The 26,197-nt window shown below is 40.7% G+C and overlaps 1 protein-coding gene across 6 annotated transcripts in view; it reads left to right on the top strand.

The window, feature by feature from the left end:
• Evi5 (ecotropic viral integration site 5) overlaps positions 1–26,197 on the top strand; it is a 144,040-nt gene that overhangs the window by 35,284 nt on the left and 82,559 nt on the right. For 5 of the 6 annotated variants that reach the window (XM_070007662.1, XM_070007660.1, XM_070007663.1 and 2 more), the window contains exons 3-9: positions 10,972–11,161; positions 12,069–12,293; positions 14,727–14,801; positions 18,097–18,222; positions 21,020–21,163; positions 22,513–22,602; positions 22,698–22,795. In XM_070007662.1, the coding sequence (XP_069863763.1) occupies positions 10,972–11,161; positions 12,069–12,293; positions 14,727–14,801; positions 18,097–18,222; positions 21,020–21,163; positions 22,513–22,602; positions 22,698–22,795 (948 nt within the window). Of the gene's footprint in view, positions 1–1,889; positions 1,917–10,971; positions 11,162–12,068; positions 12,294–14,726; positions 14,802–18,096; positions 18,223–21,019; positions 21,164–22,512; positions 22,603–22,697; positions 22,796–26,197 lie in introns of those variants that run through there. The other variant, XM_070007665.1, reaches the window with a different exon arrangement.

Raw genomic sequence — 26,197 nt, 5'->3', positions numbered from 1 at the left:
CAAGCAATCACAGCTTATTCATGAATGTGAGATGTGAACTACGGAAAAATAACTACAGTTGTTTAAAGATATTTAGGAAAAAGAATTTGAGGTTGAATTTTTACCTCTGTGGTTATGTGCATATTAATTTGTACATGAGGCTGTAAGTTCAATTCCAGGCTCAAAACCAAAGAGATTTTACAGAAATCTATGTTCTTATGTAGAAGTATTACAAAAGTTGAACTTGTATTGTGTTCAAATTTTGAATCACCTATTTGTATGTTATTTTGTATATTTAATTAAAGAAACCATTACAAATCCAGATCCACAGGAAAGATTCCTACAGAGAAAGGTGAATAGAGCAACATCTTTTATGTTGAGAGCAATCACAGTGAAAGGACTAATTTAAATAAAACAAAATAAAAATACTATACACCATCATCAAGCTTTCTTCCTTTTCTACCACCTTGTCAGTATTAGATCTGGGAGAAAATTGTGGTTTATAATAAAGGAGGTGTAAGTAACAAATGGAAAGTAAACTTATTTGCCACAATTACTTCTTGTAACATAACATTAGATGCTTTTAGTTAGGATTTAATCTTTCCCATATGTAGATGGTGCTATGATTATGTTATTTACCTTTTTTGATTCAGGAGATTAAAAAATGGCAATGTTTAGGAAATTAGAATTGAAACATGAGCTGGGTGTTGGTGGCTCACTCCTGTAATCCTAGCTACTCAGGAGGCTGAGATCTGAGGATTGTGATCAAAGCCAGCCCAGGTAGAAAAGTCCATGAGTCTCTTTATCTCCAATTAATCACCAGTAAACCAGAGGTGGTGCTGTGGCTCAAGTGGTAGAGTGCTGGCCTTGAGCTGAAGAGCTGAGAGAGAGCGCCCAGGTCCAGACCAACCAAAAAAAATTAAACATGAAAATATCAGATTCTTTGTAGAAATGCTTTTCTTTTCTTTTTTTTTTTTTTTTGGTCAGTTGTCAGGCTTGAACTCTGGGCCTGGGTGCTGTCCCTCAGCTATTCAGCTCAAGGCGAGTGCTCTACCACTTGAGCTACAGCGCCACTTCCGGTTTTCTGGTGGTTTATTGGAGATAGGAGTCTCACTGTCTCTCCTGCCCAGGCTGGCTTTGAACTGTGATCCTCAGATCTCAGCCTCCTGAGTTCTAGGATTACAGGCGTGAGCCACCAGCGCCCAGCTTTTTTTATTTTATTTTATTTTTATTTGTTGTTGTTGTTGTTGTTTTTGGGTCCTGTCATGGGGCCTGAACTCTGAGCCTGGGCACTGTCCCTCAGCTCTTCAGCTCAAGGCTAGCGCTCTACCACTTGAGCCACAGTGCCACTTCCGGCTTTTTTTTTTCTCTTTGCTTATGTGGTGCTGGGGAATCGAACCCAGGGCCTCATGCATGCAAGGCAAGCGCTCTACCACTGAGCCATCTTCCCAGCCCTTTCATAGTTTTTTTTGAGGCTATTAAAAAAAAAAATAAGTTTATGCCGGGCGCTGGTGGCTCACGCCTGTAATCCTAGCTACTCAGGAGGCTGAGATCTGAGGATCGCGGTTCAAAGCCAGCCCGGGCAAGAAAGACCGTGAGACTCCTATCTCCAATAAACCACCAGAAAACCGGAAGTGGCGCTGTAGCTCAAGTGGTAGAGCGCTCGCCTTGAGCTGAAGAGCTGAGGGACAGTGCCCAGGCCCAGAGTTCAAGCCCCACGACCGACAAAAAAAAAAAAAAAAAAAAGTAAGTTTATGTGGCAACCCCAGAAAGATGTGAAGAAATGATTCAATACAGTGTCAAAGATCTATTTGAAGAAAGTTAATAAGTGATAGATTTAATGTTGAAATAGGGCAGATTTTTCCCCCTGTGTGTAAATGTGTTTTTCTTCTTCATTTTATAAATACAAAGGCATTGGCAGAGATGAATTTAAGGAGGTAAGTTTCAAGTATAAGAGCAATGGATTGTAATTCAGAAGGGTGCTATTGCCCACTAAATTTTGAATTGACCATTATTTGTCTTGTGTAAAAGTTTGGCATTCAAAGATGTTTGTTACCCTTTACTTTTCTGTTACTTATAATGAATTTTCATTTTTAGCATACATTGGGGGATGAAGGAATGAAAAATACTCTTTTGCGCTATATAAGTTATAATTTTAAATTTATTTTTCTAGTGCAATAATTAGGCATCTTTAAGGTCTTAAATACCTGTCTATCTTTTAACATCTAGATCTTTGCTGTCAATCCAGATCTGTGCCACAAGCGATATATATGGCACTTGGGAAGGTGAAATGTAACTGGTCTGACTTAACTCTGCTGAAAGAGTAAAACATATGCCAGATTTTGAAGATTTTATTTGAAAAAAAGGAGTATTACATTATTTTTTAAATTTAATATAGAAATAATATTTTGACTATAGTTGATAATATAAATTACCAAAATGTCTTTTTTTTTTCTTTTGGTCACAGGGCTTGAACTCTGGGCCTGGGCACTGTCCCTCAGCTCTTCAGCTCAAGGCTAGTGCTTGACCATTTGAGCCACAGTGCCGCTTCTGGTTTTCTGATGTTTTATTGGAGATGAGAGTATTCTCAGACTTTTCCTGCCCGGGCTGTCTTTGAACCGCAATCCTCAGATCTCAGCCTCCTGAGTAGCTAGGATTACAGCCGTGAGCCACTGGCGCTGGCATGTCATAGGTTTTTACTTTACTGTGATTTCAGCTTACATATGTGACTTTCATTACATTTCTTTTGGATAGGATGACCTAGGTGATCTAATGTGCAATGAATATTACCTCAGTTTTCCTAAAGTTGGGCTCCATAAAATATTCAGCAACATAAGTTAAGGAAGCACAAAGTTTATAAGCAAAATAGATTATTTTCATGTCTATGTTAAAAGCTTTAATTTTAATTTTAATCATAAAAGTTTTTATGTCTTTATTTAAACTCAGGCCTTTTTGCATTTGAGGATTGTTTTCAATTTTCTATCCGTTGTCTATACAGTTTCTGATTAGAATTTTGGATTGTGTTCACTTTTGAGCTGTCATTTAAGTTTATCCTGGGGCTTAAACTCAATGCCTGGGCACTGTCGCTGAGCTTCTTTTGCTCAAGGGTAGTACTCTATCACTTGAGCCTCAGAGTCATTTCCAGCTTTTTCTGTGTATGTGGTACTGAGGAATCGAACCCAGGGATTCATGCATGCTACACAAGCACTCTACCATTAAGCCACGTTCCCAGCCCCTGAGCTGTCATTTTAAAGGAAAATCAATCTTTTTCAGAACTAGGGAGATCCTGTTTTGGAGAGATATTTTTTTTGTGTTGTTTGGATCTTTTCTATGCCAGTTGTGTTTTCTCTTAGTTCTCCCTTCATTATTTCCATTGTTCTGATACAAAAATTGATGAGTGTGACACCTCTCTAAGTTAATGTAAACTTGCAATGGTCTGAATGATGTGTCCTTCCAAAATTCATGTGTTGAAACATGCCCAAGCATGACATTATTAAGAGATAGGGCCTTAGGGAAGCTCTACCCTCAGGAATGGGATTAATGCTTTTATAAAAGAGTCTTTAGGAAGCCCTTCTGCTCTGTGTCATCTCAGGACATGTAGAAGGTGAACCATAAATATCTGTATTAAATTATCCAGTCTAGAACATTTTGTGATGGAAACCCAAGTGAACTAAAACAGGTCTGATTTTATTCATTTGCCAATTGTTTAGCTAACAAGTTATTTTCTTTTCCAAGAATTCTTATATTTTGTTTCTTTGGTGTAAAGTTATGAGATAATGGAACCTTACATTTGAAAAGTTGCTCCCTCTGTAATAAGGCTGCCTTGAAGTGAAGTGTATTTAGCTTTCCATATAGTATTTTTCTCATATAGTATTTTTCTTTAGATTATTATATATTATCTAAATAATTTAAAAATTGTCAACTGGCATGTTGATTAGTTGCTATTGTATTTTACTCAGGTATATATAGGAAAATAATGTGCTGAATAAAACAGGATATTTAAAAAAGGTTTCATTTCAACTCTTCATAAATAATTGCCAAACTTCTGTTTGTAGTTTCCACTTTCTTCTGAACTTTAGACTTGTTTTCAACTGCTACACCTCGTGTCTACAAGAATGTCCCCCAAGGGCTGGGAAGGTGGCTCAGTGGTAGAGTGCTTGCCTTGCATGAGGCCCTGGGTTCGATTCCTCAGCACCACATAAGCAGAAAAAGCCAGAAGTGGCGCTGTGGCTCAAGTGTTAGAGCACTAGCCTTGAGTTGAAGAGCTGAGGAACAGCGCCCAGACCCAGAGTTCAGGCCTCAGGACTGACAAAAAACAACAAAAAAGAGAATGTCCCCCAAGTACTTCATACTATAAATATCCCAAAAAATTTTTTTGTTGTTGTTGGTTAGTACTCTACCACTTGAGCCACAGCTCCACTTCAGACTTTGTGGTGGTCAATTGGACTTAAGAATCTCATAGACTTTCCTGTTTGGGCCGTCCTCCAACCATTATCCTCAGATCTCAGCCTCCTGAGTAGCTAGGATTACAGGCATGAGCCACTGGCACCCAGCTATGGAGCTACTTTAATAGAGACAGTAGTTTTGTTAAGAGATTAGGTGTGGGCTGAGAAGTGGCTTACTGGTAGAATGTTTGCCTAGCATGCATGAATCCCTGGGTTCAATTCCTCAGTACCACATACACAGAAAAAGCTGGAAGTGGCACTGAGGCTCAAGTGATAACAGTACTAGCCTTGAGCAAAAGAAGCTCAGGGACAGTGTCCAGGCATTGAGTTCAAGCTCAGGACTGGCAAAAAAAAAAAAATAAAAATAAATAAAATATATATGTAGAGAGAGAGACAGAGACAGAGACAGACAGACAGAGAGATTGACTAGGTGTTAGATGTTCCATTTATGAGAAATCTGACCTATGATGTCTTAATGTGGCAGTGTTCTGGGGGATGAACAAATCTGGGCCTAGGACTTATTGTGTTGTAATTCAGATAAGACCACAGGTGGCTCAGTGGTAGAGTGCTTGCCTTGCATTCGTGAGACCCTGGGTTCTGTTCCTCAGCACTACATAAGCAGAAAAAGCTGGAAATGGCGCTTGGTTCAAGTGGTAGAGTCTAGCCTTGAGCCGAAGGACAGCGCCCAGACCCAGAGTTCAAGCCTACTACCGACGATGACAACAACAACAACAACAACAACAACAACAACAACAACAAAAGACCACAGAAAGAGCTGGAGTGTGATTCCAGCAGTAGAGTGCCTATCTAGCAAATGTAAAACTCTGAGTTAAAAAAAAAATGGGGAATTCATTAGATCACAATGTACAATGTTATTATTAGGCCAATATTTTAATTTAATCTGATTTATTTTTTCTTTTGTTAGTCAGAAGGAAATTATGGTGAGGTGGGAAGTGTGGTAGACATTTTTGTGATAGATCCATGTAAAAGTGAACTCATGTGATCTGGGAGGAGAAAAGTAAGTTTTGGAGGGACTTCTCAATTGCTCACAGACTGAGGAGTAACATTAATGCCAGCTCAAGACTTTGGACAGGGCTGGGAAGGTGGCTCAGTGGTAGAGTGCTTGCCTTGCATGCCTGAGGCCCTGGGTTCAATTCCTCAGCACCACATAAGCAAAAAAGAAAAAAGCCGGAAGTGGCACTGTGGCTCAAGTGGTAGAGCACTAGCCTTGAGCTGAAGAGCTGAGGGACAGCGCCCAGGTCCAGAGTTCAGGCCCCATGACCGGACCCAAAAAAAAAAAAAAAAAAGAATTGCACTCTTTTGCCGGGCGCTGGTGGCTCACGCCTGTAATCCTAGCTACTCAGGAGGCTGAGATCTGAGGATCGCGGTTCAAAACCAGCCCGGGCAGGAGAGACCGTGAGACTCCTATCTCCAATAAACCACCAGAAAACCCGAAGTGGCGCTGTAGCTCAAGTGGTAGAGCTCTTGCCTTGAGCTGAAGAGCTGAGGGACAGCGCCCAGGCCCAGAGTTCAAGCCCCACGACTGACAAAAAAAAAAAAAAAGACTTTGGACATTGCCAACTTTCAGGCAATATATGATTCTATCACTGTCAGAGTATCTTGATCATGTTGATATCAGGTAGAAACCTGATTAACTGCCTGCCTGTGTTATTGACCACTTTTTTTTTTTTGTTGTTCGTGGGGCTTGAACTCTGGACCTGGGTGCTGTCCCTTAGTTCTTCAGCTCAAGGCTAGTGCTCTACTATTTGAGCCACAGTGCCACTTCTGGTTTTCTAGTAGTTTATTGGAGATAAGAGTCTCACAGACTTTCTTGCCTGGGTTGGCTTTGAACCATGATCCTCAGATCTCAGCCTCCTGAGTAGCTAGGATTACAGGTTTGAGCCCGCACCTGGCTATTGACCACTTTTATTAGTAAGAAAGAAATGAGAATATTCATTCTAATTACATATTTTATAAAGTCTACATCTAATAATTATAATTGTAATAATTATTATTTATGCTAGTACTGAGTCTTGAACTCAGGGTTGGGCACTATCTCAGACTTTTCTTTGTTTATTGTTTTTTTGGTTGGTCGTAGGGCCTGAACTCTGGGCCTGGGCGCTGTCCCTCAGCTCTTCAGCTCAAGGCTAGTACTCTACCATTTGAGCCATAGCACCACTTCCAGCTTTTTCTGCTTATGTGGTGCTGAGGAATTGAACTCAGGATCTCATGCATCATAGGCAAGCACTCTACCACTGAGCCACCTTCCCAGCCCTTCCCAGAGCTTTTGTGCTTAAGGCTAGGCTCTACTAATTGAGCCACAGCTCTGCTTCTGGCTTTTTGGTGGTCAATTGGAGATTTGAGTCTCATGGACTTCTTTGCTAGCAAACCACAATCCTGAGATTTCAACCTCCTAAATAGCTTAGATTACGGGCGTGAGCTCAGTTTAAGTCTACATGTTCTTAAGGAATATACAGGTGCTTTTCCTGCATGCCATGACTATTTATAGCATCCTTTACTAATGGTAATATGGATTCTAAGACATGGTTGAAGGTTTCATTGTTGGTATAAACATTGTAGAGTATACTTACACAAACCTAGATGGTATAGCCTGTGGCTTCTATGCTATAACCTGTGTAGCATGATGCTGTGCTGACTGCTCTAGGCATTTATAACACAATGGTTTTTGTGTATCTAAACCTAGCAAGATACAGTGAAAATATGGTAAAAGACTAAAGAATGATCTAATTATATTGAGTACATTCCGTGAATGGACTAGCAGTTGCTCTGAGTGAGTTAGTGATAAATGAAAAACAGACCTAGGACACTGCACTGCAGTAGACTATAGACACTGTATACTTGTGCTGCCCTTGATGCGCAGAAAACATTTTTCTTCAATGAATTTTTAATTTTTAGTCTTTGATTCTGATTCTTGTAATAACACCTGGCTTGAAACACAAACACACTGAAGAGCTTATATAAACATACTTTCTTTCCCTCCCTCCCTCCCTCCCTCCCTTTCTCCCTTCCTTCCTTCTTTCTTTCCTTCTTTCCTCAGTCCTGGGGCTTGAACTCAGGGCCTGAGCATTGTTTTTGAGCTTTTTTTGCTCAAGGCTGTCACTCTACCACTTGAGCCACAGCACCACCTCTGGCCTTTTCTGTTTATGTGGTACTGAGGAATAGAACTCAGGGCTTCAGGCATGCTAGGCGAGCATTCTACCACTAAGCCACATTCCCAGCCCTGTTTTCTGTCTTTTTCTCCTTGTTGCATAAGCTTCATTTTATTTAAATTAAAACTTGATTTTTAAAGCTTTTAAGATTAAAATTGTAGCCGGGCACCAGTGGCTTATGCCTGTAATCCTAGCTTCTCAGGAGGCTGAGATCTTAGGAATGTGGGTTCAAAGCCAGCCCAGGCAGGAAAATCTGAGACTCTTATCTGGAGTGGTGCTGTGCCTCCGAGTGGTAGAGTGCTAGCTTTGAGCTGAAGAGTTCAGGACCAGCACCCAGGCCCAGAGTTCAAGCCCCACAACTGATAACAAAACAAAACAAAACAAACTCAGTACACATTAGCCTAGCCTACCCAGGATTAGTATTGCCAGCATCTGTCTTCTGCTTCCACATATTGTCCCCCTGGTTGTCTTCAGGGGCAAGAATACATTTGGAGCTTTCATTTCTTTTAATAATAATACCGAGTTCTGAAGTATTTCCCAAAGACTATCTGGAAGCTGTTTCACACCAAATAATTACATTTTTTTTTAAGTAAGTAGGAGTATACTTTAACAACAAAAGATATAGTATAGTAAATACATAAACCACCAACCTTTTGTCATTGGTTAATATTATATACTGTACAAAATGATTTGATATTTTTCTTTATAACCAGCAGTAAAGTAGGTTTCTTCACCACTAGCATCACTACAGATGTGAGTAACACATTTTGTTCCATTGTCACAAGATCACCATGTAGCCATCACTAGGCAATAGGAATTTTTTAGATTCATTATAACTAGACAGGGTCACATCATGTATGGGGTACATCTTTGTCCAAACTGTCATGTTGCATGATGATACTTTACTAGAAGAAACTTTATTTCATTTCAGTTATTTCGTCTGCAAAATGTTCTAACTCTCCCATAGTAATAAGTCTGTAGACTTTCAGCTATAAATCCTTTTTGGACATGGGTTTTCATTTTAACCTTACAAGGAAGTGCCAAACAGTTCTTCAAAATGGCTATACCATTTTCATATTTCTGATATTTATTTATGTGAGTTATGTGAGCTGACTAACATTTGGTCTGGTCATTTTTTCAAATTGTAACTTTATTAGTGCATATATATTGTTATGTAACTTGTATTTCCCTGATGCCATTATTAATGTGTACTTACTGCTTGTATTTCCTTGATGTCTAAAGATGCTGAACACTTTTCAGGTGCTTATTGGTCCTTTGATCATCTTGTTTTGGAAAGCATCAAATTTAAGTTTTTTTTTGTGGGTGGGGGGAGGGTTGGTCGTGGGCCTTGAACTCTGGGCCTGAGAGCTATCCCTGAGCTCTTCAGCTCAAGGCGAGTGCTCTGCCGCTTGAGCCATAGCACCACTTCTGGTTTTCTAGTGGTTTATTGGAGATAAGAGTCTCACAGACTTTCCTGCCTGCGCTGGCTTTGAATGCTATCCTCAGATCTCAGTCTCCTGAGTATCTAGGATATAGGCGTGAGCCACCGGCACCCGGCTAAGTCTTATTTTTTTAAGTATAGCATTCACTTCCTAAATTATTAATTTTAGGAGCTCTTTTTGGTCAGTCAGGAAGCTTGAACTCAGGGCCTGGGTACTGTCCCTGAGCTTTTTTGCTCAAAGCTAGTGCTCTACCACCTTTTTTTTTTTTTTTTTGCCAGTCCTGGAGCCAAGGCCTAGTGCCAAGGCCTAGGCACTGTCCCTAAGCTTAAGAAGCTCAAGGCTATGGACTGGGAAGGTGGCTCAGTGGTAGAGTGCTTGCCTTGCATGCCTGAGGCCCTGGGTTCGATTCCTCAGCACCCCATAAGCAAAAAGAAAAAAGCCAGAAGTGGTGCTGTGGCTGAAGTGGTAGAGTACTAGCCTTGAGCTGAACAGCTGAGGGACAGCGCCCAAGCCCAGAATTCAGGCCCCATGAATGGACCCCCCCCCCCAAAAAAAAAAAAAAGAAGCTCAAGGCTAGCACTCTACCTCTTGAGCCACAGCACCACTTCCAACCTTTTCTGTTTATGTGATACTGAGGAATCAAACTCAGGGCTTCATGCATGCTACACAAGCACTCTACCACTAAGCCACATTCCCCACACCACACTCTACCACTTTGAACCATAGCAACTCTTCCAGTTTTCTGGTAGTTAATTGCGGATATGAATCTTATGGACTTTCCTACCCGGGCTGGCTTTGAACTGAAACCCTCAGATCTCAGCCTCTTGAGTAGCTAGGATTCGAGGCGTGATCCAATGGCCTGACTGGCTAATTTTAAGAGTTCTTATATTTTGGACCAGTCTTTTGTCAGCTATATGAATTTGTCAGCTATATATATATATATGGCTTATCTTTTCTGTCTGTCTGTTTGTGCATCCGTCCGCCTGCCCCTCCATCCCTTCTTCCCAAACTTCCCTTCTTTTTCCCTGAAGCTTTCCTAACACTTTTCTTTTTCCCACCAGATTTCCTCTTACTTAAATTGCTAATAGAATTTCGTTCCTGTGGTTGTTTTGAGATGGGCTCTCACTGAGTTGCTGAGACTTGTCTCAAACTTGTGGGCTCAAGTGATCGTCTGCCTCAAGCTCCTCGGTAGCTGAGACTATGGGCATGTACTACTGCGGCCAACTGCCTAATACAATTTTTTTTTCTCTTGGTCGTGGGTCTTGAACTCTGGGCCTGGGCACTGTCCTTGCACTCTTCAGCTCAAAGCAAGTGCTCTACTGCTTGAGCCACAGCGTCACTTCTGGTTTTCTAGTTCTTTATTGGAGATAAGAGTCTCACAGAGTTTCTTGCCCGGGCTGGCTTTGAACCATGATCCTCAGATCTCAGCTTCCTCAGTAGCTAGGATTACAGGCGTGAGCCACCGGTGCCTGACCCTAATACGAATTTTTAATAGAGACCAAGACAAATTATGGTGGAGCTAATAGAAGTATTTAATATAATTTGTTACTTCATATTTTGAAACTGTATTTTTCCAAATTTCAAAACTTCTAATTTTGAAATTAGATGTCATATAAAAGCTATCTGAAGACAGAAGCTTCTGCTGGGCAGTGGTGGCTCATGCCTGTAATCCTAACTACTCTGGAAGCTGAGATCTGAGGATCATGGTTCAAAGCCAGCCCAGGCAGGAAAGTCGTGAGATTCTTATCTCCAGTTGACCACCAGAAAACCGGAAGTAGTGATGTGGATCAAGTGGTAAATCACTCGCCTTGAGCTGAAGAACTGAAGGATAGCTCCTAGGCCCAGAGTTCAAGACTCATGACAAAAAAAAAAAAAGTAGCTTCATCAGATATCACTGTGATATGCTATTTTGAGCAGTTTTTAATTATATTTTAGATTGTTAGAGACGGATTGTAAGTCTTTAAGATCTGTAAATGGGTCAAGAAGAAACAGTGGCTCCTCTCTTGTATCGAGCTCATCAGCCTCCAGCAACCTCAGCCACCTTGAAGAAGATTCTTGGATTCTCTGGGGAAGAATTGTTAATGAATGGGATGATGTGCGCAAAAAGAAGGAAAAGCAAGTTAAGGTATTTGTGTTCTTTATTAAAGTTTTTTTCTTCTTTTCCCATACAGGGTAAGGCATAGATTAATAGAGGAATATGAGAAGGAAAAGAAAAAAAATTCTAGTAATTCCTAAGCTATGTAATAAAAAGATTTGCTTTACATGCTGTGTGTGTATATGTGTTTTCCTGGACAAGACTTTGCACTTGCTAAATTGGTGCTCTACCACTTGAGCCAACACTTCCAGTTCTTCTTTCTGCAAATTATTTTAGAGAAAGAATCTAGCTAGCTAACTCTTCTGTCCAGGCTGGCCCCAAACCACGATCCTCCAGATCTGAGCCTCCTGAATAGGTAGGATTACTTTATATGCTTTATTTATGCTCACAGAAGTTTTGATTTGTAGGGATCAACCCTCAAAATGTAGAAATACATAGTTCAAAATTATTTTAGATATGAAATTCGAAGATCTTACAGAGTTATGATATCTTGTATCCTTGAATTATCAGTATTTTACCATTTTTGACCTCATCAGCCTTTTGAAATGTGATGGCTATGGGACCATCATTCATAGCTCTTTAGGATACCAAATCCTTGTTACCTTTAGAAGGTACACTCTGTGAAAGGACCAGAAATTACCATGGCTCTGTAGTAGTCTCCAGACCAGAACAGGATATACTGAAGCTCAAAATCTTAGCTTTTTTTGAAAAACTTTCCTTGCCAGCTGTGATGCCTTTAGTTTTAGGGCTTACGGGACCAAGGCAGGAAGTGTGTAGTCTGTGCTACATGGTGAGTCCCTGTCTGAAGAGTCTTGCCCCTCAAATTGTAAATTTAATAAAGTTTTTCATTGTACCTCCACCCATCACCCTGACTAGAAACAACAGCATTTAAATAGTTTACTTTTTAAAAATTATTTTCCTTTTGTTTTTATTTCAGGAACTTGTTCGTAAAGGGATACCCCACCACTTTAGAGCAATAGTTTGGCAACTTCTATGCAGTGCACAAAGTATGCCAATTAAGGATCAGTATTCAGAGCTCTTGAAAATGACCTCACCTTGTGAGAAATTGATCCGAAGGGACATTGCTAGAACTTACCCTGAACATAATTTTTTTAAAGAAAAGGATAGTCTCGGACAAGAGGTTTTATTTAATGTAATGAAGGTAAGTTTTATGTATTCATTTTAAGAAATAAAATTTATACATTTCCCATGATGGAGCATGAGTTCCCATCACAGTAATCAGTTGCTTTGACAATAAAATTGATTTTAGTACAATTTCTGCTTTAATTTTGATGGAACATAACTGTCTGTCTTGGAGAACTTAGGAGAAAATGCATCTCATTATTCAGCATTGGTTGACAGAAATAAAATAACCTACTATCACAGAGCTTAGATCCCCTGAGAAGTTGTTTAGTTCAACTATATGTGGTTCATACTGAGGAATGCAGATTTCTGCTCTCATGGCTGCATCCATTTGACTTTTCTGCATGCAGTGATTTTTGTTAAGAGGATTCAGCCCTTGTGTGGTTTGCAATTCTAATTTTAATTGCAGTATTACCTTTTACCTTCCTGTAGTTTTTTCAGCTACTGCTATAAAATACCAGTTTCTTTTTTTTTTTTTTTTTGTGGGGGGGGTCCGGTCGTGGGGCCTGAACTCTGGGCCTGGGTGCTGTCCCTCAGCTCTTCAGCTCAAGGCTAGCGCTTTACCACTTGAGCCACAGCGCCACTTCCAGCTTTTTTCTTTTTGCTTATGTGGTGCTGAGGAATAGAACCCAGGGTCTCAGGCATGCAAGGCAAGCGCTCTACCACTGAGCCACCTTCCCAGCCCAAAATACCAATTTCTTATTAAGTCTTTTCTCTTTATGTAGTGCTGAGGAATTGAACCCAGAGCCTCTTGCATATGAAGCAAGCACTCTACCATTGAGCCACATTCCCAGCCCTACCTTCATTAATTTTATTTGATTTTGTTTTAAAAGCTGTCTTTCTGAATATAAATTCCTTTATTTGAGGTACCACATTTTTAGTTTTTCCTTCTTGAGTGGTACAAAGGTTTGAACTTAAGGTCTCAGGCTCACTTGGCTTACTTGAGACATGCCTCTACCCCTGCATTTGCTGGTTAATTATTAGAGCTGGAGCTTCATGGACTCTTCTGCCCTGGCTGGCCCCAAAATTTGATCCTCTGGATTTCAGTTTTCTGAGAAGCTAGGATTGTAGATGTGAATCATCAATGCCCAGAATGAGCTGCTATTTTTATTTTTATTTTATTTTTTTTGGGTCCGGTTGTGGGCCTGAACTCTGGGCCTGGGTGCTGTCCCTCAGGTCTTCAGCTCAAGGCTAGTGCTCTACCACTTGAGCCACAGAGCCACTTCTGGCTTTTTTTCTTTTTGCTTATGTGGTGCTGAGGAATTGAACCCAGGGCCTCAGGCATGCAAGGCAAGCACTCTACCACTGAGCCACCTTCCCAGCCCTGAGCTGCTATTTTTAAATTGAGAAGTTGTCCAAAGAAATTTTACATGAATAGACTGTGTGTTTATGTGTGTTTGTGTGTGTGTGTGGGGGGGGGCGAGGAGAGAGTAAGATTCCTGGGGCTTGAACTCAAGGCCTAGGCTCTGTACCTAAGCTATTCTGTTTTTTGCTTTTTCCTTTCTCATCAAGGCTGGTGTTACACATGTAGCTTTTTGGTAGTTAATTGGAAGAGTCTCATGAACTTTCCTGCCTGGGCAGGCTTCGAACCTTGATGTTCAGATCTCAGCTTTCTGAGTAGCTAAGATTACAGGCATGAGTCATTGGCACCTAGCTTATAAATTAACTTTTATTTATTTTTATTTTTTTTAATTTAATTTTATTTGTGAACATACTGTACAGAGGAGTTACAATTACATGGGCAGGATTATGTGTACATTTCTTACCAAGCATTGCAGCCTCCTCCTTTGTTTACCCTTCACATCCCTTCCCAGCCTCCCCCCTCCCCCCCAATCCCAATCCTTTGCCTTCCCCCCCTTCCCCCCCCAAATTAACTTTTAATATACTTATCTCATCAACATTAGGTTTTTGGAGAAGGAAGGTATAATATGCCATATTGGAATTTTTTTTTTTTTCTTGGCTGGTCCTGGGTCTCAAATTTGGCCTGGGCACTCTTTCTGAGCTCTTTTTGCTCAAGGCTAGCACTCTACCACAACTTCCAGCTTTTTTGTTAGATAATTGGAGACAAGTGTCTTACAGACTTTCATGCCTGAGCTGGCATCAAACCATGATCCTCAGATCTCAACCTCCTGAGAAGCTAGGATTACAGTTGCGAGCCACCATTTTGAAATTTATGTATGTATGTATGTATGTTGGTCCTGGGGCTTGAATTCAGGGCCTGAGCATTGTCTCTGAGCTTTTCTGCTCAAGCCTAGCACTCTACCACTTTGAGACACAGCTCCACTTTTTTTGTTGTTGTTGTTGTTATTTTGGTGGTTAATTGGAGATAAGTCTCATGGATTTTCCTGCCCAGGCAGGCTTTGAACTGCAGTCCTCAGATCTCAGATTACAGGTGTGAGCCACAAGCACCTGGGAATATTGAAATACTTTTAACACTCTTTTTACTTTTTAGGCATATTCTTTAGTGGATCGTGAAGTTGGTTACTGTCAAGGAAGTGCTTTTATAGTTGGATTATTGCTTATGCAGGTAAGCTAAAACAAGTATTAAGTGTCAAGTTCATTATTTAAGTTGGATTGTAGATTTTTGTGTGTGTATGTGTATGTATGTTGGTCTTGAGGCTTGAGCTCAAGGCCTGATGCTGTTTCTGAGCTTTTATACTCAAAGCTAGTGCTCTACCATTTGAGCTCTACTTCCAGCTTTTATTTGTTTAGTTATTTGTTTGTTTTTGGTGCTTAGTTAGAGATAAGAGTCTCTGAGACACTTCTGCCTTGGGCAGTATCCTGAAATCTCAGCTTCCTCAATAGCTAGGATTACAGATGGTAGATTGCTGAATTTAAAAATCATGTTTTTACTAAGTATAAGTAGATAGGGAATATTTCTTCCCCGGCATAATTTGAATAGTAATATTTTAGTCTGCACTTTGGAAGAGGAAAATTGTTGAAATGATGTAAATAATAATTTCTTGCCACCAAATGAAATTTCAGTGATTTCTCCTTCTCACTTTCTTTTTCTTTCTTTCTTTTTTTTTTTTTTTTGGTCTGTTGTGGGGCTTGAACGCTGGCATGGGCTCTGCCCTTCAGCTCTTTAGCTCAAGACTAGAGCTCTGCCACTTGAGTCACAGTGCCACTTCTGGTTTTATGAGGGGTTTATTGGAGATAAGAGTCTCATGGACTTTTCTGCCAGGGCTGGCTCTGACTCCTCAGATCTCAGCCTCCTGAGTAGCTAGGATTACAGGCATGAGCCATCAGCTCTTCCTTCTCACTTTCTCTACTCCTTCCCATTTTGTAGAGTTATACTTACTTACCTGGCTGTAACTCCTCTTCACTATACCTCCTCTGGTCCTACCTAATGCTGGCCAAACTTACTTAGCTTGCCATGCTTTCTCCTGATTATACTCCTGATTCTACATACTTATTTCTGGTTCGTTCCAGTGCTATGAGAGAGAAAATAATCCCTTTAAGATAGAGCCAGATTTCAGCCAAAGGAAGAGAATTCTTGAAAAAAGATATTGAGCTTATTGGTAGAAGTTTGGAAATGGAGTGAGATTAGGGAACAGTGGAATCAGAGGATTGCTCTGAGATCTTGGCCTTTTGTAGTGACCGAAATAAATCATTAGGGCAGGAAGGTCTAGTGGGATAATAGAGATGTTTTTTAAGACAGAATTGTGGCTATGTTAGGAGGGAAGAAGGAAGGAAATGTAGGTTTTGCCAAAATTAACTCTTGGATTCTCTCCATGTTTGTGTTATGGTCAGAAAAAAATGTAGTTATCTTCTATAGTCTTCCCTAAGAAAAATGCCTAGAGAATCCTTTGTCCTTTTTCTCTTTTAGAACTCCATATAGTATAATCTTTTTTTTTTTTTTTTGGTCAGTCGTGGGGCTTGAACTCTGGGCTTGGGTGCTATCCCTGCGCTCTTCAGCTCAAGGCAAGCGCTCTATCTCTTGAGCCACAGCACCACCCCCGGTTTTATTGGAGATAAGAGTCTCACAGACTTTCTGGCCTGGGCTGGCTTTGAACTGTGATCCTCAGATCTCAGCCTCCTGAGTAGCTAGGATTACAGGCATGAGCCACCGGCGACCGGCTTTCCATATAATATAAGTGAATGAGAATCGACAAATACTATTTTGAGAAAGATGACTTAGCAATTTAGATGTTATTTGATTAAACATTTTGAATCTTTGTAGCCCTTTATAGAGGTTTCAAAAATGTTTTATTTAGGGGCTGGGAAGGTAGCTTATTGGTAGAGCGCTTGCCTTGCATGCCTGAGGCCCTAGGTTCGATTCCTCAGCACCCCATAAGCAAAAAGAAAAAAGCCAGAAATGGTGCTGTGGCTCAAGTGGTAGAGCGCTAGCCTTGAGCTGAAGAGCTGAGGGACAGCGCCCAGGCCCACAGTTCAGGCCCCACGACCGGACCCCCCCCCCAAAAAAAATGTTGTTTTATTTGATGTAATTTCCTAGTGTTTTACTCATTAAATGTATAATTGGTGCCTTTAAACTCCAATCACAGGTAATTTGAAAACATAAAAGTTGTTTAAACTGGGTGCTGGTAGCTCATGCCTGTGATCCTAGTTACGTGGAAGGTGAGATCTGAGGATGGCAGTTTGGAGCCAGCCTAGGCAGGAAAGTCTTCATGATTCTTGCTTCCAATTAAGCATACACACTCAAAAAAAATTGCCAAAATAGCTGGACCTCAAGTGGTAGAGTGCTAGTTTTCAGCAAAAAAGCTCAGGGAAAGTTCCCAGGCCCTGAGTTCAAGCCCCAGGACTGGTGCATACACACAAAAAAAATTTTTTTTAATATGTAAGCCATATCATATCACTTCTGCTGTGTTCAAGCTTTCCATCTTGTTTTTGTTTCCATCCTTTTGTTTTCCATCCATTTTTTTCTGATGCCTATCAGAAAAAAAAAATCTTATCTATCTATCTAAATATCTATATACCTAGATATGTATGCCTATATAGGGTGTATATATGTGTGCGTGTGTGTGTATACATATATATGTAGGAATATCTACATATATATAGCTGTAAATGATTATTGGTTGGGAATTAATGAATTAGGTAATTTGAAGCAGTTGATGAGGTTGTAAGACTAGTCTAATTTCTCTTGGGAACCTGCAATGTCCTAATTCTTTTTTTTTTTTTTTTTGCCAGTTCTGGGTCTTGAACTCGGGCTTGGGCACTGTCCCTGAGCTTCTTTTTGCTCAAGGCTAGCACTCTACCACTGGAGCCACAGTGCCACGTCCAGCCTTTTCTGTTTATGTGGTACTGAGGAATCGAACCCAGGGCTTCATGCATCGTAGGCAAGTACTCTACCACTAAGCTACCTTCCCAGCCCATGATTCTTAGTCACTCTTTTAAAAAAATAAAAAAAAATTAGAGAGGCATGGTTACAATGTATCTCAGGCTCCTGCTGCTTTTGCCCCAGGTTCCTGAGTGCTGGAATTAACAGGCATGTACATTGCTCTTAACATTGTACCATGTGGCTGCTCAAAACAGTGTTTATGGGGGCTGGGAATGTGGCTTAGTGGTAGAGTGCTTGCCTAGCATACATGAAGTCCTGGGTTCAGTTCCTCAGTTCCACATAAACAGAAGAAGCTGGACGTGGTGCTATGACTCAAGTGGTAGAGTGCTAGCCTTGAGCAAAAGAAGCTCAGGGATGGTGCCCAGGCTCCGAGTTCAAGCTCCATGACCAGCAAAAACAAAAAGAGTGTTTATGGTTGAATGGTTCCTGCTTTAAATATAATTTAGTTTGTGTATCAAGAAACTATAGGAACCTATGAACCATATAGAACTACTATAGACTTTATATTGTTTTTCCTCAGATGCCAGAAGAAGAAGCTTTCTGTGTATTTGTTAAATTAATGCAAGATTATAGACTTCGTGAGCTTTTTAAACCAAGTATGGCAGAATTAGGTCTTTGTATGTACCAGTTTGAGTGCATGATACAGGTAAGAGTACAGTTTATTTATGTTATCATTTGACCTGAGTGATATCTTAACAATTAAATAATTTTAATAATAAAAATAAAGCATATTAAAGAATCAGTGTTTTGGGCTGGGAAGGTGGCTCAGTGGTGGAGCGCTTGCCTTGCATGCATGAGGCCCTGGGTTTGATTCCTTAGTACCACATAAGCAAAAAAAAAAAGCCAGAAGTGGCGCTGTGGCTCAAGCGGTAGAGTGCTAGCCTTGAGCTGAAGAGCTGAAGGACAGCGCCCAGGCCCAGAGTTCAGGCCCCACCATCGGACCCAAAAAAAAGAAAAAAAGAATCAATGTTTTAATCACCTGATCATTTCTTGGTTCGTTGACTCATGGTTAGGCCTACTTTCAGTTGAGGTGCTATCTGCAGTTATCCCAGTCTGGAACTTGACTGCTGTTTACTTAATGAAACCTTTAGCATTTGTGCCAAATCTACTGTGAACTGCATGCATGGGTTTCCTTCTGTTGTATTACATCCTATTACTGTTATGTGGCCTGAGCTGTCTGACTGGCTGTGTGACTTTAAGTCTGATATCAGTCACTCCATTTGCTTTGAGACTTTGTCTCTTTCAGTCTTCTCTACTTTCCCTTTTTATCTCAATTTTTCTGCTAGCTTGCAACCTTTTTTATTCTCTGTAATGTTCCATTCATTTTTATGTTGCTAAGTTAAGATTAAATTGCATACCATTTAGGATGGAGAGACATGGAATGAAAAAAAAAATCAGTGAAAAATACCTTCAGCATGATGTACCTTTCTTTTTTGTTGTTGTTATTGTTGGTCTTGGGGCTTGAACTCTGATTCTGGGCCCTGTCCCTGAGCGCTTCAGCTCAAGGCAAGCATTCTACCACTTGAGCCACAGCACCACTTTTGGTTTTTTAGTGGTTAATTGGAGCTAAGAGTCTTGTGGACATTCCTGCCTGGGCTGACTTTGAATCGTGATCCTCAGATCTTCGCCTCCTGAGTAGCTAGGATTATAGGTGTGAGCCACCGGCACCTGGCATGATGTACCTTTCTAAACTTTTTTTTAGTTGGTCATGGGGCTTGAACTCTGGGCCTGGGCACTGTCCCTGAGTTCTTCAGCTTAAGGTGAGTGATCTACTCTTGAGCCACAGTGCCACTTCCCTCTAAATTTTTTTTTTTTGTCAGTCGTGGGGCTTGAACTCTGGGCCTGGGTGCTGTCCCTCAGCTCTTCAGCTCAAGGCGAGCGCTCTACCACTTGAGCTACAGCGCCACTTCCGGTTTTCTGGTGGTTTATTGGAGATAGGAGTCTCACGGTTTCTCCTGCCCGGGCTGGCTTTGAACCGCGATCCTCAGATTTCAGCCTCCTGAGTAGCTAGGATTACAGGCGTGAGCCACCAGCGCCCGGCTAGGAGTTCTACATTTTAAGAAAAAGCCAAAATAGGTCTTGAGATGGTTCTTTAATTAGTTTTTAAGAAATAGTTTTGGGCTGGGAAGGTGGCTCAGTGATAGAGTGCTTGCCTTGCATGCAAAAGGCCCTCGGTTTGATTCCTCAGGACCATATAAGCAGAAAAAGCTGGAAATGGCACTGTGGTCAAGTGGTAGAGCGCTAGCCTTGAGCTGAAGAGCTGAGGGACTGTGCCCAGGCCCAGAGTTCAGGCCCCATGACTCTCTCTCTCTCTCTCTCTCTCTCTCACACACACACAGACACACACACACAAAAGTAAGTTAGTTTTGAGAGAGAGAGAGAGAGAGAGAGAGTGCGTGTGCGCGTGTGTGCGTGTGGAACAGTATGCCAGTTTTGGGGCTTGAACTAAGGACTTGGGTGTTGTCCTTGTGCTTCTGTGCTCAAGGCTAGCCCTCTACAATTTGATCCACAGTTCCATTTCTGGCTGTTTTGGTGGTTAATTGGGGCTTTCCTGTCTGAGCTGGCTTCAAACCATGATCCTCAGATCCCAGTCTCCTGAATTGCTAGGATTATAAGCATGAACCCTCAGCGATTAGCAGTAAGCTTGTTTTTATTTTATTTTATTTTTTAATTTTTATTTATTTTTTGCTAGTCCTGGGGCCTGAACTCTGGACCTGGGCACTGTCCCTCAGCTCTTCAGCTCAAGGCTAGTGCTCTACCACTTGAGCCACAGCGCCACTTCCGGCTTTTTCTGCTTATGTGGTGCTGAGGAATCGAACCCAGGGCCTCATGCATGCAAGGCAAGCACTTTACTACTGAGCCACCTTCCCAGCCCCTAAGCTTGTTTTTAATCAACTTGTTCTTCTTAATCTTTTGGTATTGTATTTTCTGTTAGTGTGTCACTTATGATTTGAATTACTAGAATTGCTGAAGCTGTTGTATTTTGTGCTTTTCCTTTTATATAGGAACATATGGATAGGTGACAAAGGGTAGATTGTACCTGAAAATATTTCAGTATAGCATTCCTTTCCTTTAAAGTTTTTGAAATATTATAGTTTATAGAAACATAAGAGAACAGTGCCCACCAAGAAAATTAAATAAATATAAACTCAGGTATCACAGAGCCACTCAACAGTGTTTATGATTGGATGGGTGCTTGGTTTAAAAGTAATCTCACTAGAATTCCATTTTTCTTAATGGTAAATCAAATGGATATGCATAAAACTCCATTTCCTTTTTCTCTTCTTTCCTTCTCAGATATAGCCACTGTCCTGCATGTTTCTACATCTACATGTTGCAGTGTTAGCCCTGTTCTTTCCTTTGTATTTGACATAAGCTCATCTAGTAAATATACATCTTGTTTGAAACACTCAATTTTACTATGATTTAACTCTTCTTTCTAGGAACATCTTCCAGAGCTCTTCGTACATTTTCAATCTCAGAGTTTTCATACCTCGATGTACGCATCGTCCTGGTTTCTGACTATCTTTCTTACAACTTTTCCACTACCAATCGCAACAAGGATATTTGATATCTTCATGTCTGAGGTAAGCTAATGAACAGATTATGAACAAGAGTTGAGCCAGGGGGTCAGTAGATTCATTAGAACAGGTCAGGGAGGGGAGTAATAAGGTAGCCTATGTGTCCCTGCTAAATTGCTTGCATGAATGATCTCACTGAAACTTTATAGCAGTCTTATTAGGTGGATAAATGACTATCTTCATTTGTTAGTTGATAGATAAGGTAGCACACTTAGAGAAAGATTAAGTTAACTTATCTTCAACTATAGATCTATATGGGATAATGAATTCAGATGAAGATACTTAAGATTTGGAGCCTGCCCTCTTAACCCTTATCACTTCCTGACCTGGACGGTGAGAGTGAGAGATTAAATTTGCTTTATAGGGGCTGGGAAGGTATCTCAGTGGTAGAGTGCTTGCTTTGTATACATGAGGCACTGGGTTTGATTCCTCAGCACCACATAAGCAGAAAAAACCGGAAGTGGTGCTGTGGCTCAAGTGTTAGAGCCCTAGTCTTGAGCTGAAGAGCTGAGGGACAGTGCCCAGGCCCCACGACTAGACCAAAAAAAAAAAATTGCCTTATAGTTCATGTAGTTGCAGTACAGCTGTTATCCAAAATAATTAGTATACTTTGAAGCTTCTTTTATTCTGTGAACACATGGCAAGGTTGCATTTTAATGGTCTGTGGTCTATGATAGTGATTGTTTGACTTCTGTTCTCTTAACTCAGTGTTAATTGTTACTAATTATATCTTAAGGAAGATACTTGTATAACCCATTTTAATAGTTTGGCTTGGAGTTGACAAACTACAGTTCACTTCAGGATTTGTTGTCATTTACATGTCAAGTATGTCTTCCCACCTGTTTTTATAAAGTTTTCTTGGAGCACACCTTTGTGCATTAGTTCATATGTTGTTTATGTATGCATTATGGTTACACTGGCTGAGCTAAATAGTTATGCAAAGACTGTATGGATTCCCAAGCCTAAAATACTTATCTGGCATTTTTATAGAAAATGTTTATTTAGATCATAAATGCTTACCTTACAATACTACTACTATTATTGCCAATACTAATAATTCATTATTTTGATTTTTTTTTTTTTTTGGGTCTGGTCGTGGGCCTGAACTCTGGGCCTGGGCGCTGTCCCTCAGCTCTTCAGCTCAAGGCTAGCGCTCTACCACTTGAGCCACAGTGCCACTTCCGGCTTTTTTTTTTCTGCTTATGTGGTGCTGAGGAATCGAACCCAGGGCCTCAAGCATGCAAGGCAAGCGCTCTACCACTGAGCCACCTTCCCAGCCCCTAATTCATTATTTTGAATTTTAAATTTTCACCAATAGAGAAGTAAAACAAATTTGGCTTTCATTTGTTCCATAGGGTTTAGAAATAGTGTTTCGAGTAGGATTAGCCCTTCTTCAGATGAATCAAGCAGAATTAATGCAACTTGACATGGAAGGGATGTTACAGGTAAGTGTTCTGGATTCTTTGTATGTCTTCAGATTTACTGTTACTTAATAAGCAGCACTGAGTGGTTCTTCTGTTATTCTTTTATTGTATTTTAGCACTTTCAGAAGGTCATTCCACATCAGTTTGATGGTGGTCCAGACAAATTAATCCAAGCAGCTTACCAAGTTAAATACAACTCAAAAAAAATGAAAAAGTAAGTATTTGTACATTTTCTTTTTATTTATGGGGTTTGTTGAAATATAACAAACCTCAGGATATTCAGTGGAAGTGGCAAAACTTTTTTGGTTGGTATGGGGCTTGAACTCAGGTCCAGGGGGTTGTCCCTGAGCTTTTGTGCTCTAGGATAGAACTGCTCCTTTGAACCACAGCTCTCCTTTTGATTTCCTGGTGCTTAATTGGAGGTAAGAGTCTCCTGGGCTGGTTTCCTGCCTGGGCTGGCTTCAAACTGAGATCTTTAGATCTAAGCCTCTCGAGCAAGGTACAGGCATGAGCCACCAGTGCCCAGGCCATTTGTTATTTTAAAAACAAACTTAATGGTTTTGTCTCTGATATTGATAATACTATTTTCCTCTATTTGATTACCAGAATGTCACTAAAGTTCATGGTTAGCATAACCAGCAAGGTAGCTATGATAACTGAGAATTTAAAATTTTATTACGTGGTGTGTGTGTGTGTGTGTGTGTGTGTGTGTGTGTGTGTGTGTGTGTGTGTGTGTGTGTGTGTGTGTGTGTGTGTGTGTGTGTGTGTGTGTGTGTGTGTGTGTGTGTGTGTGTGTGTGTGTGTGTGTGTGTGTGTGTGTGTGTGTGTGTGTGTGTGTGTGTGTGTGTGTGTGTGTGTGTGTGTGTGTGTGTGTAACTGGGAATGAAACCCAGGCTTATTTTCTTGTTTTTGGGTCCCGTTGTGGGGCCTGAGCTCTGGGCCTGGGTGCTGTCCCTCAGCTCTTCAGCTCAAGGCTAGCACTCTACCACTTGAGCCACAGCACCACTTCTGGCTTTTTTCTTTTTGCTTATGTGGTGCTGAGGAATTGAACTCAGGGCCTCATGCATGCAAGGAAAGTACTCTACCACTGAGCCACCTTCCCAGTCCCCCAGGCTTATTTTCTAATGAAGCACTTTTGGCTTGTATTTCATAAAAGTTTAAAATAAGCAGTCTGACTGTTTTGGTCGTGTTTCATTTAGAAGTCATTATGTTGATGAAGAGTGATAGTTATAGCTGGATGCAGGTGGCTCATGCCTGTAATCCTAGCTACTAAGGAGGCTGAGATCTGAGGATTATAGGTCAAAGCCAGCCCGGGCAGGAAAGTGTGAGATTCCTATCTCCAGTAAACCACCAGAAAACCGGAAGTGGCACTGTGGCTTAAGGGGTAGAGCGCTCACCTTGAGTTGAAGAGCTGAGGAACAGCACCCAGGACCAGAGTTCAAGCCCAATGACTGAACCTCCCCCCACCCCCAAAAAAACTTAAGGAGTCATCTTAGTTTTCCTTTTTGGGGTGATATAACATTCAAATCACCCTACATAAGAGATGTTTACTTTTAAAATTTGAAAAAGTTTAAGATTTTACCTGGATGTGGTGGCACTCATCTATAGTTCTAATTACTTGGGAGGCTGAAGCAAGAAAATTGCTTGAGCTCAGGAATTCCAGGTCAGGCAACATAGAAAGATTCTGTCTCAAAAAAAAAAAAAAAGTAGCCTTGAGAATGAGGCTCTTTCCTGGTAATTGGTTCCCGCCCCCCCCTTTTTTTTTTGTCAGTTGTGGGGCTTGAACTCTGGGCTTGGGTGCTATCCCTCAGCTCTTCAGCTCAAGGCTAGTGCTCTACCACTTGAACCACAGAGCCACTTCCGGCTCTTTTTTTTTTTGCTTATATGGTGCTGAGGAATCGAACCCAGGGCCTCAGGCATGCAAGGCAAGTGCTCTACCACTGAGCCACCTTCCCAGCCCCTTCCTGTGTTTTCTCTATGCATGTTTATATTGGCTTTGATTAATTCTTCCATTCCCCATAAAAGTTTCAAATCATACCATTCTTCTTCTTTTTTTTTTTTTTTTTTTTCCGGTGGTGGGGCTGGAACTCTGGGCTTGGGTACTGTGTCCCTGAGATCTTCAGCTCAAGGCTAGCGCTCTACCACTTGAGCCTCAGCACCACTTCAGGTTTTCTGAGTGGTTTATTGGAGATAAGAGTCTTACAGAGTTTCCTGCCTGAGCTGGCTTTGAACCTCAATCCTCAGATCTCAGCCTCCTGAGTAGCTAGGATTACAGGCGTGAGCCACTGGCGCCTGGCATCAAATCATACCATTCTTCTTAAGTTCCCTTTTCTTGCTATACCTAATTCTCATCCATTTGCTGTATTATGAATTTGTGAGCCATCAGTTTTTAACTTCCTGTGATCTACTTGATAGGCTTAGTCATATTCTTTTTCTTCTATTTTCAGAACAAAGTATTTTCTTCTTTTATAGTGCTAATTCAGAATATAGGTCATTATTTATTCTCTTTCAGGTATATTCCTTTTATCTTCAACCCTTCTGTTTTATTTTCTTCAATCAAAGACGATAATTTTGAGTTGTGACTTAGAAGTAACAAAATAAAACCTTCAATATGGTGTTCCATTTTTCTTTTATGAAGCTTAACTGAAGGAAAGAATCATTTCAGTTCATTAGCTATAGAGCATACTTTGTTCTTTTTTTTTTTTTAATGAGGAAACCTTTTAAACATACCAAAAAATAAGTTAGAACAATAAATACTGTATGTTTATTATTTAACCTTAACAGTTGCTGATATTTTGCCTAATTGTTTTCTTCCTTAGGTCTTCTAAAATAGAAATCACAACATTTCACTCCTAAATATTTTAGTGTTCATTGCTATAAAATAAAGGTGTTTGCCTTTCTTATAATATTCTTTTATCGCTTAACAATATCCATAATATTGCCTAATAGTCTGTTCAGATTTTCTCATATGTGCCAAAAGTAACTTTGAATCTCATTCACATTTAGTTTAGTGGCTTACCTACAAAGTGAAACCCCATCTCTTTGAGTGAGTCTGTAGCAGTCTGTGCATTTTTCCAGTGGCCATTTGAGATATTTTCATGTTTTCTTGTTTAGTATTTACTATTCTATTAAAATGCTACAATTTTACAAGAATTTTTCTATGATATATGTAGCTTCAGAATAAATTAGAATATTTTCAAAATTAAAAACAGATTGTACTATTCTTATAATCTTAGCTCCTCAGGAGGTAGAGATTAGGACAGGCTAGCTCAGGCAAAAAGTTCCTGAAGTCAGACACTACTGGCTCACACCTTGTAATCCTAGCTACTCACCTTGTAATCCTAGCTACTCACCTTGTAATCCTAGCTACTAAGGAGGCTGAGGTCGGAGCATTATGTTTTTTGTTTTTTTCTTTTGTTTGGTCATCGGTTGTAGGGCTTGAACTCTGGGCCTGGGCGCTGATCCTCAGCTCTTCTGCTCAAGGCTAGCGTTCTACCACTTGAGCCACAGTGCCACTTCCGGGATTTTCTGCTCATGTGGTGCTGAGGAATCAAACCCAGGGCCTCACACATGTAAGGCAAGCACTCTACCACTGAGCCACCTTCCCAGCCCAATT

Source organism: Dipodomys merriami, unplaced genomic scaffold (assembly GCF_024711535.1).
Source record: "Dipodomys merriami isolate MVZ:Mamm:240054 unplaced genomic scaffold, mDipMer1.0.p SCAF_7, whole genome shotgun sequence".
In the NCBI taxonomy this organism is placed as follows: Eukaryota; Metazoa; Chordata; class Mammalia; order Rodentia; family Heteromyidae; genus Dipodomys; species Dipodomys merriami.
The sequence above is the reverse complement of the archived record's forward strand: the minus strand, read 5'-3'. Positions and strand labels throughout refer to the sequence as shown.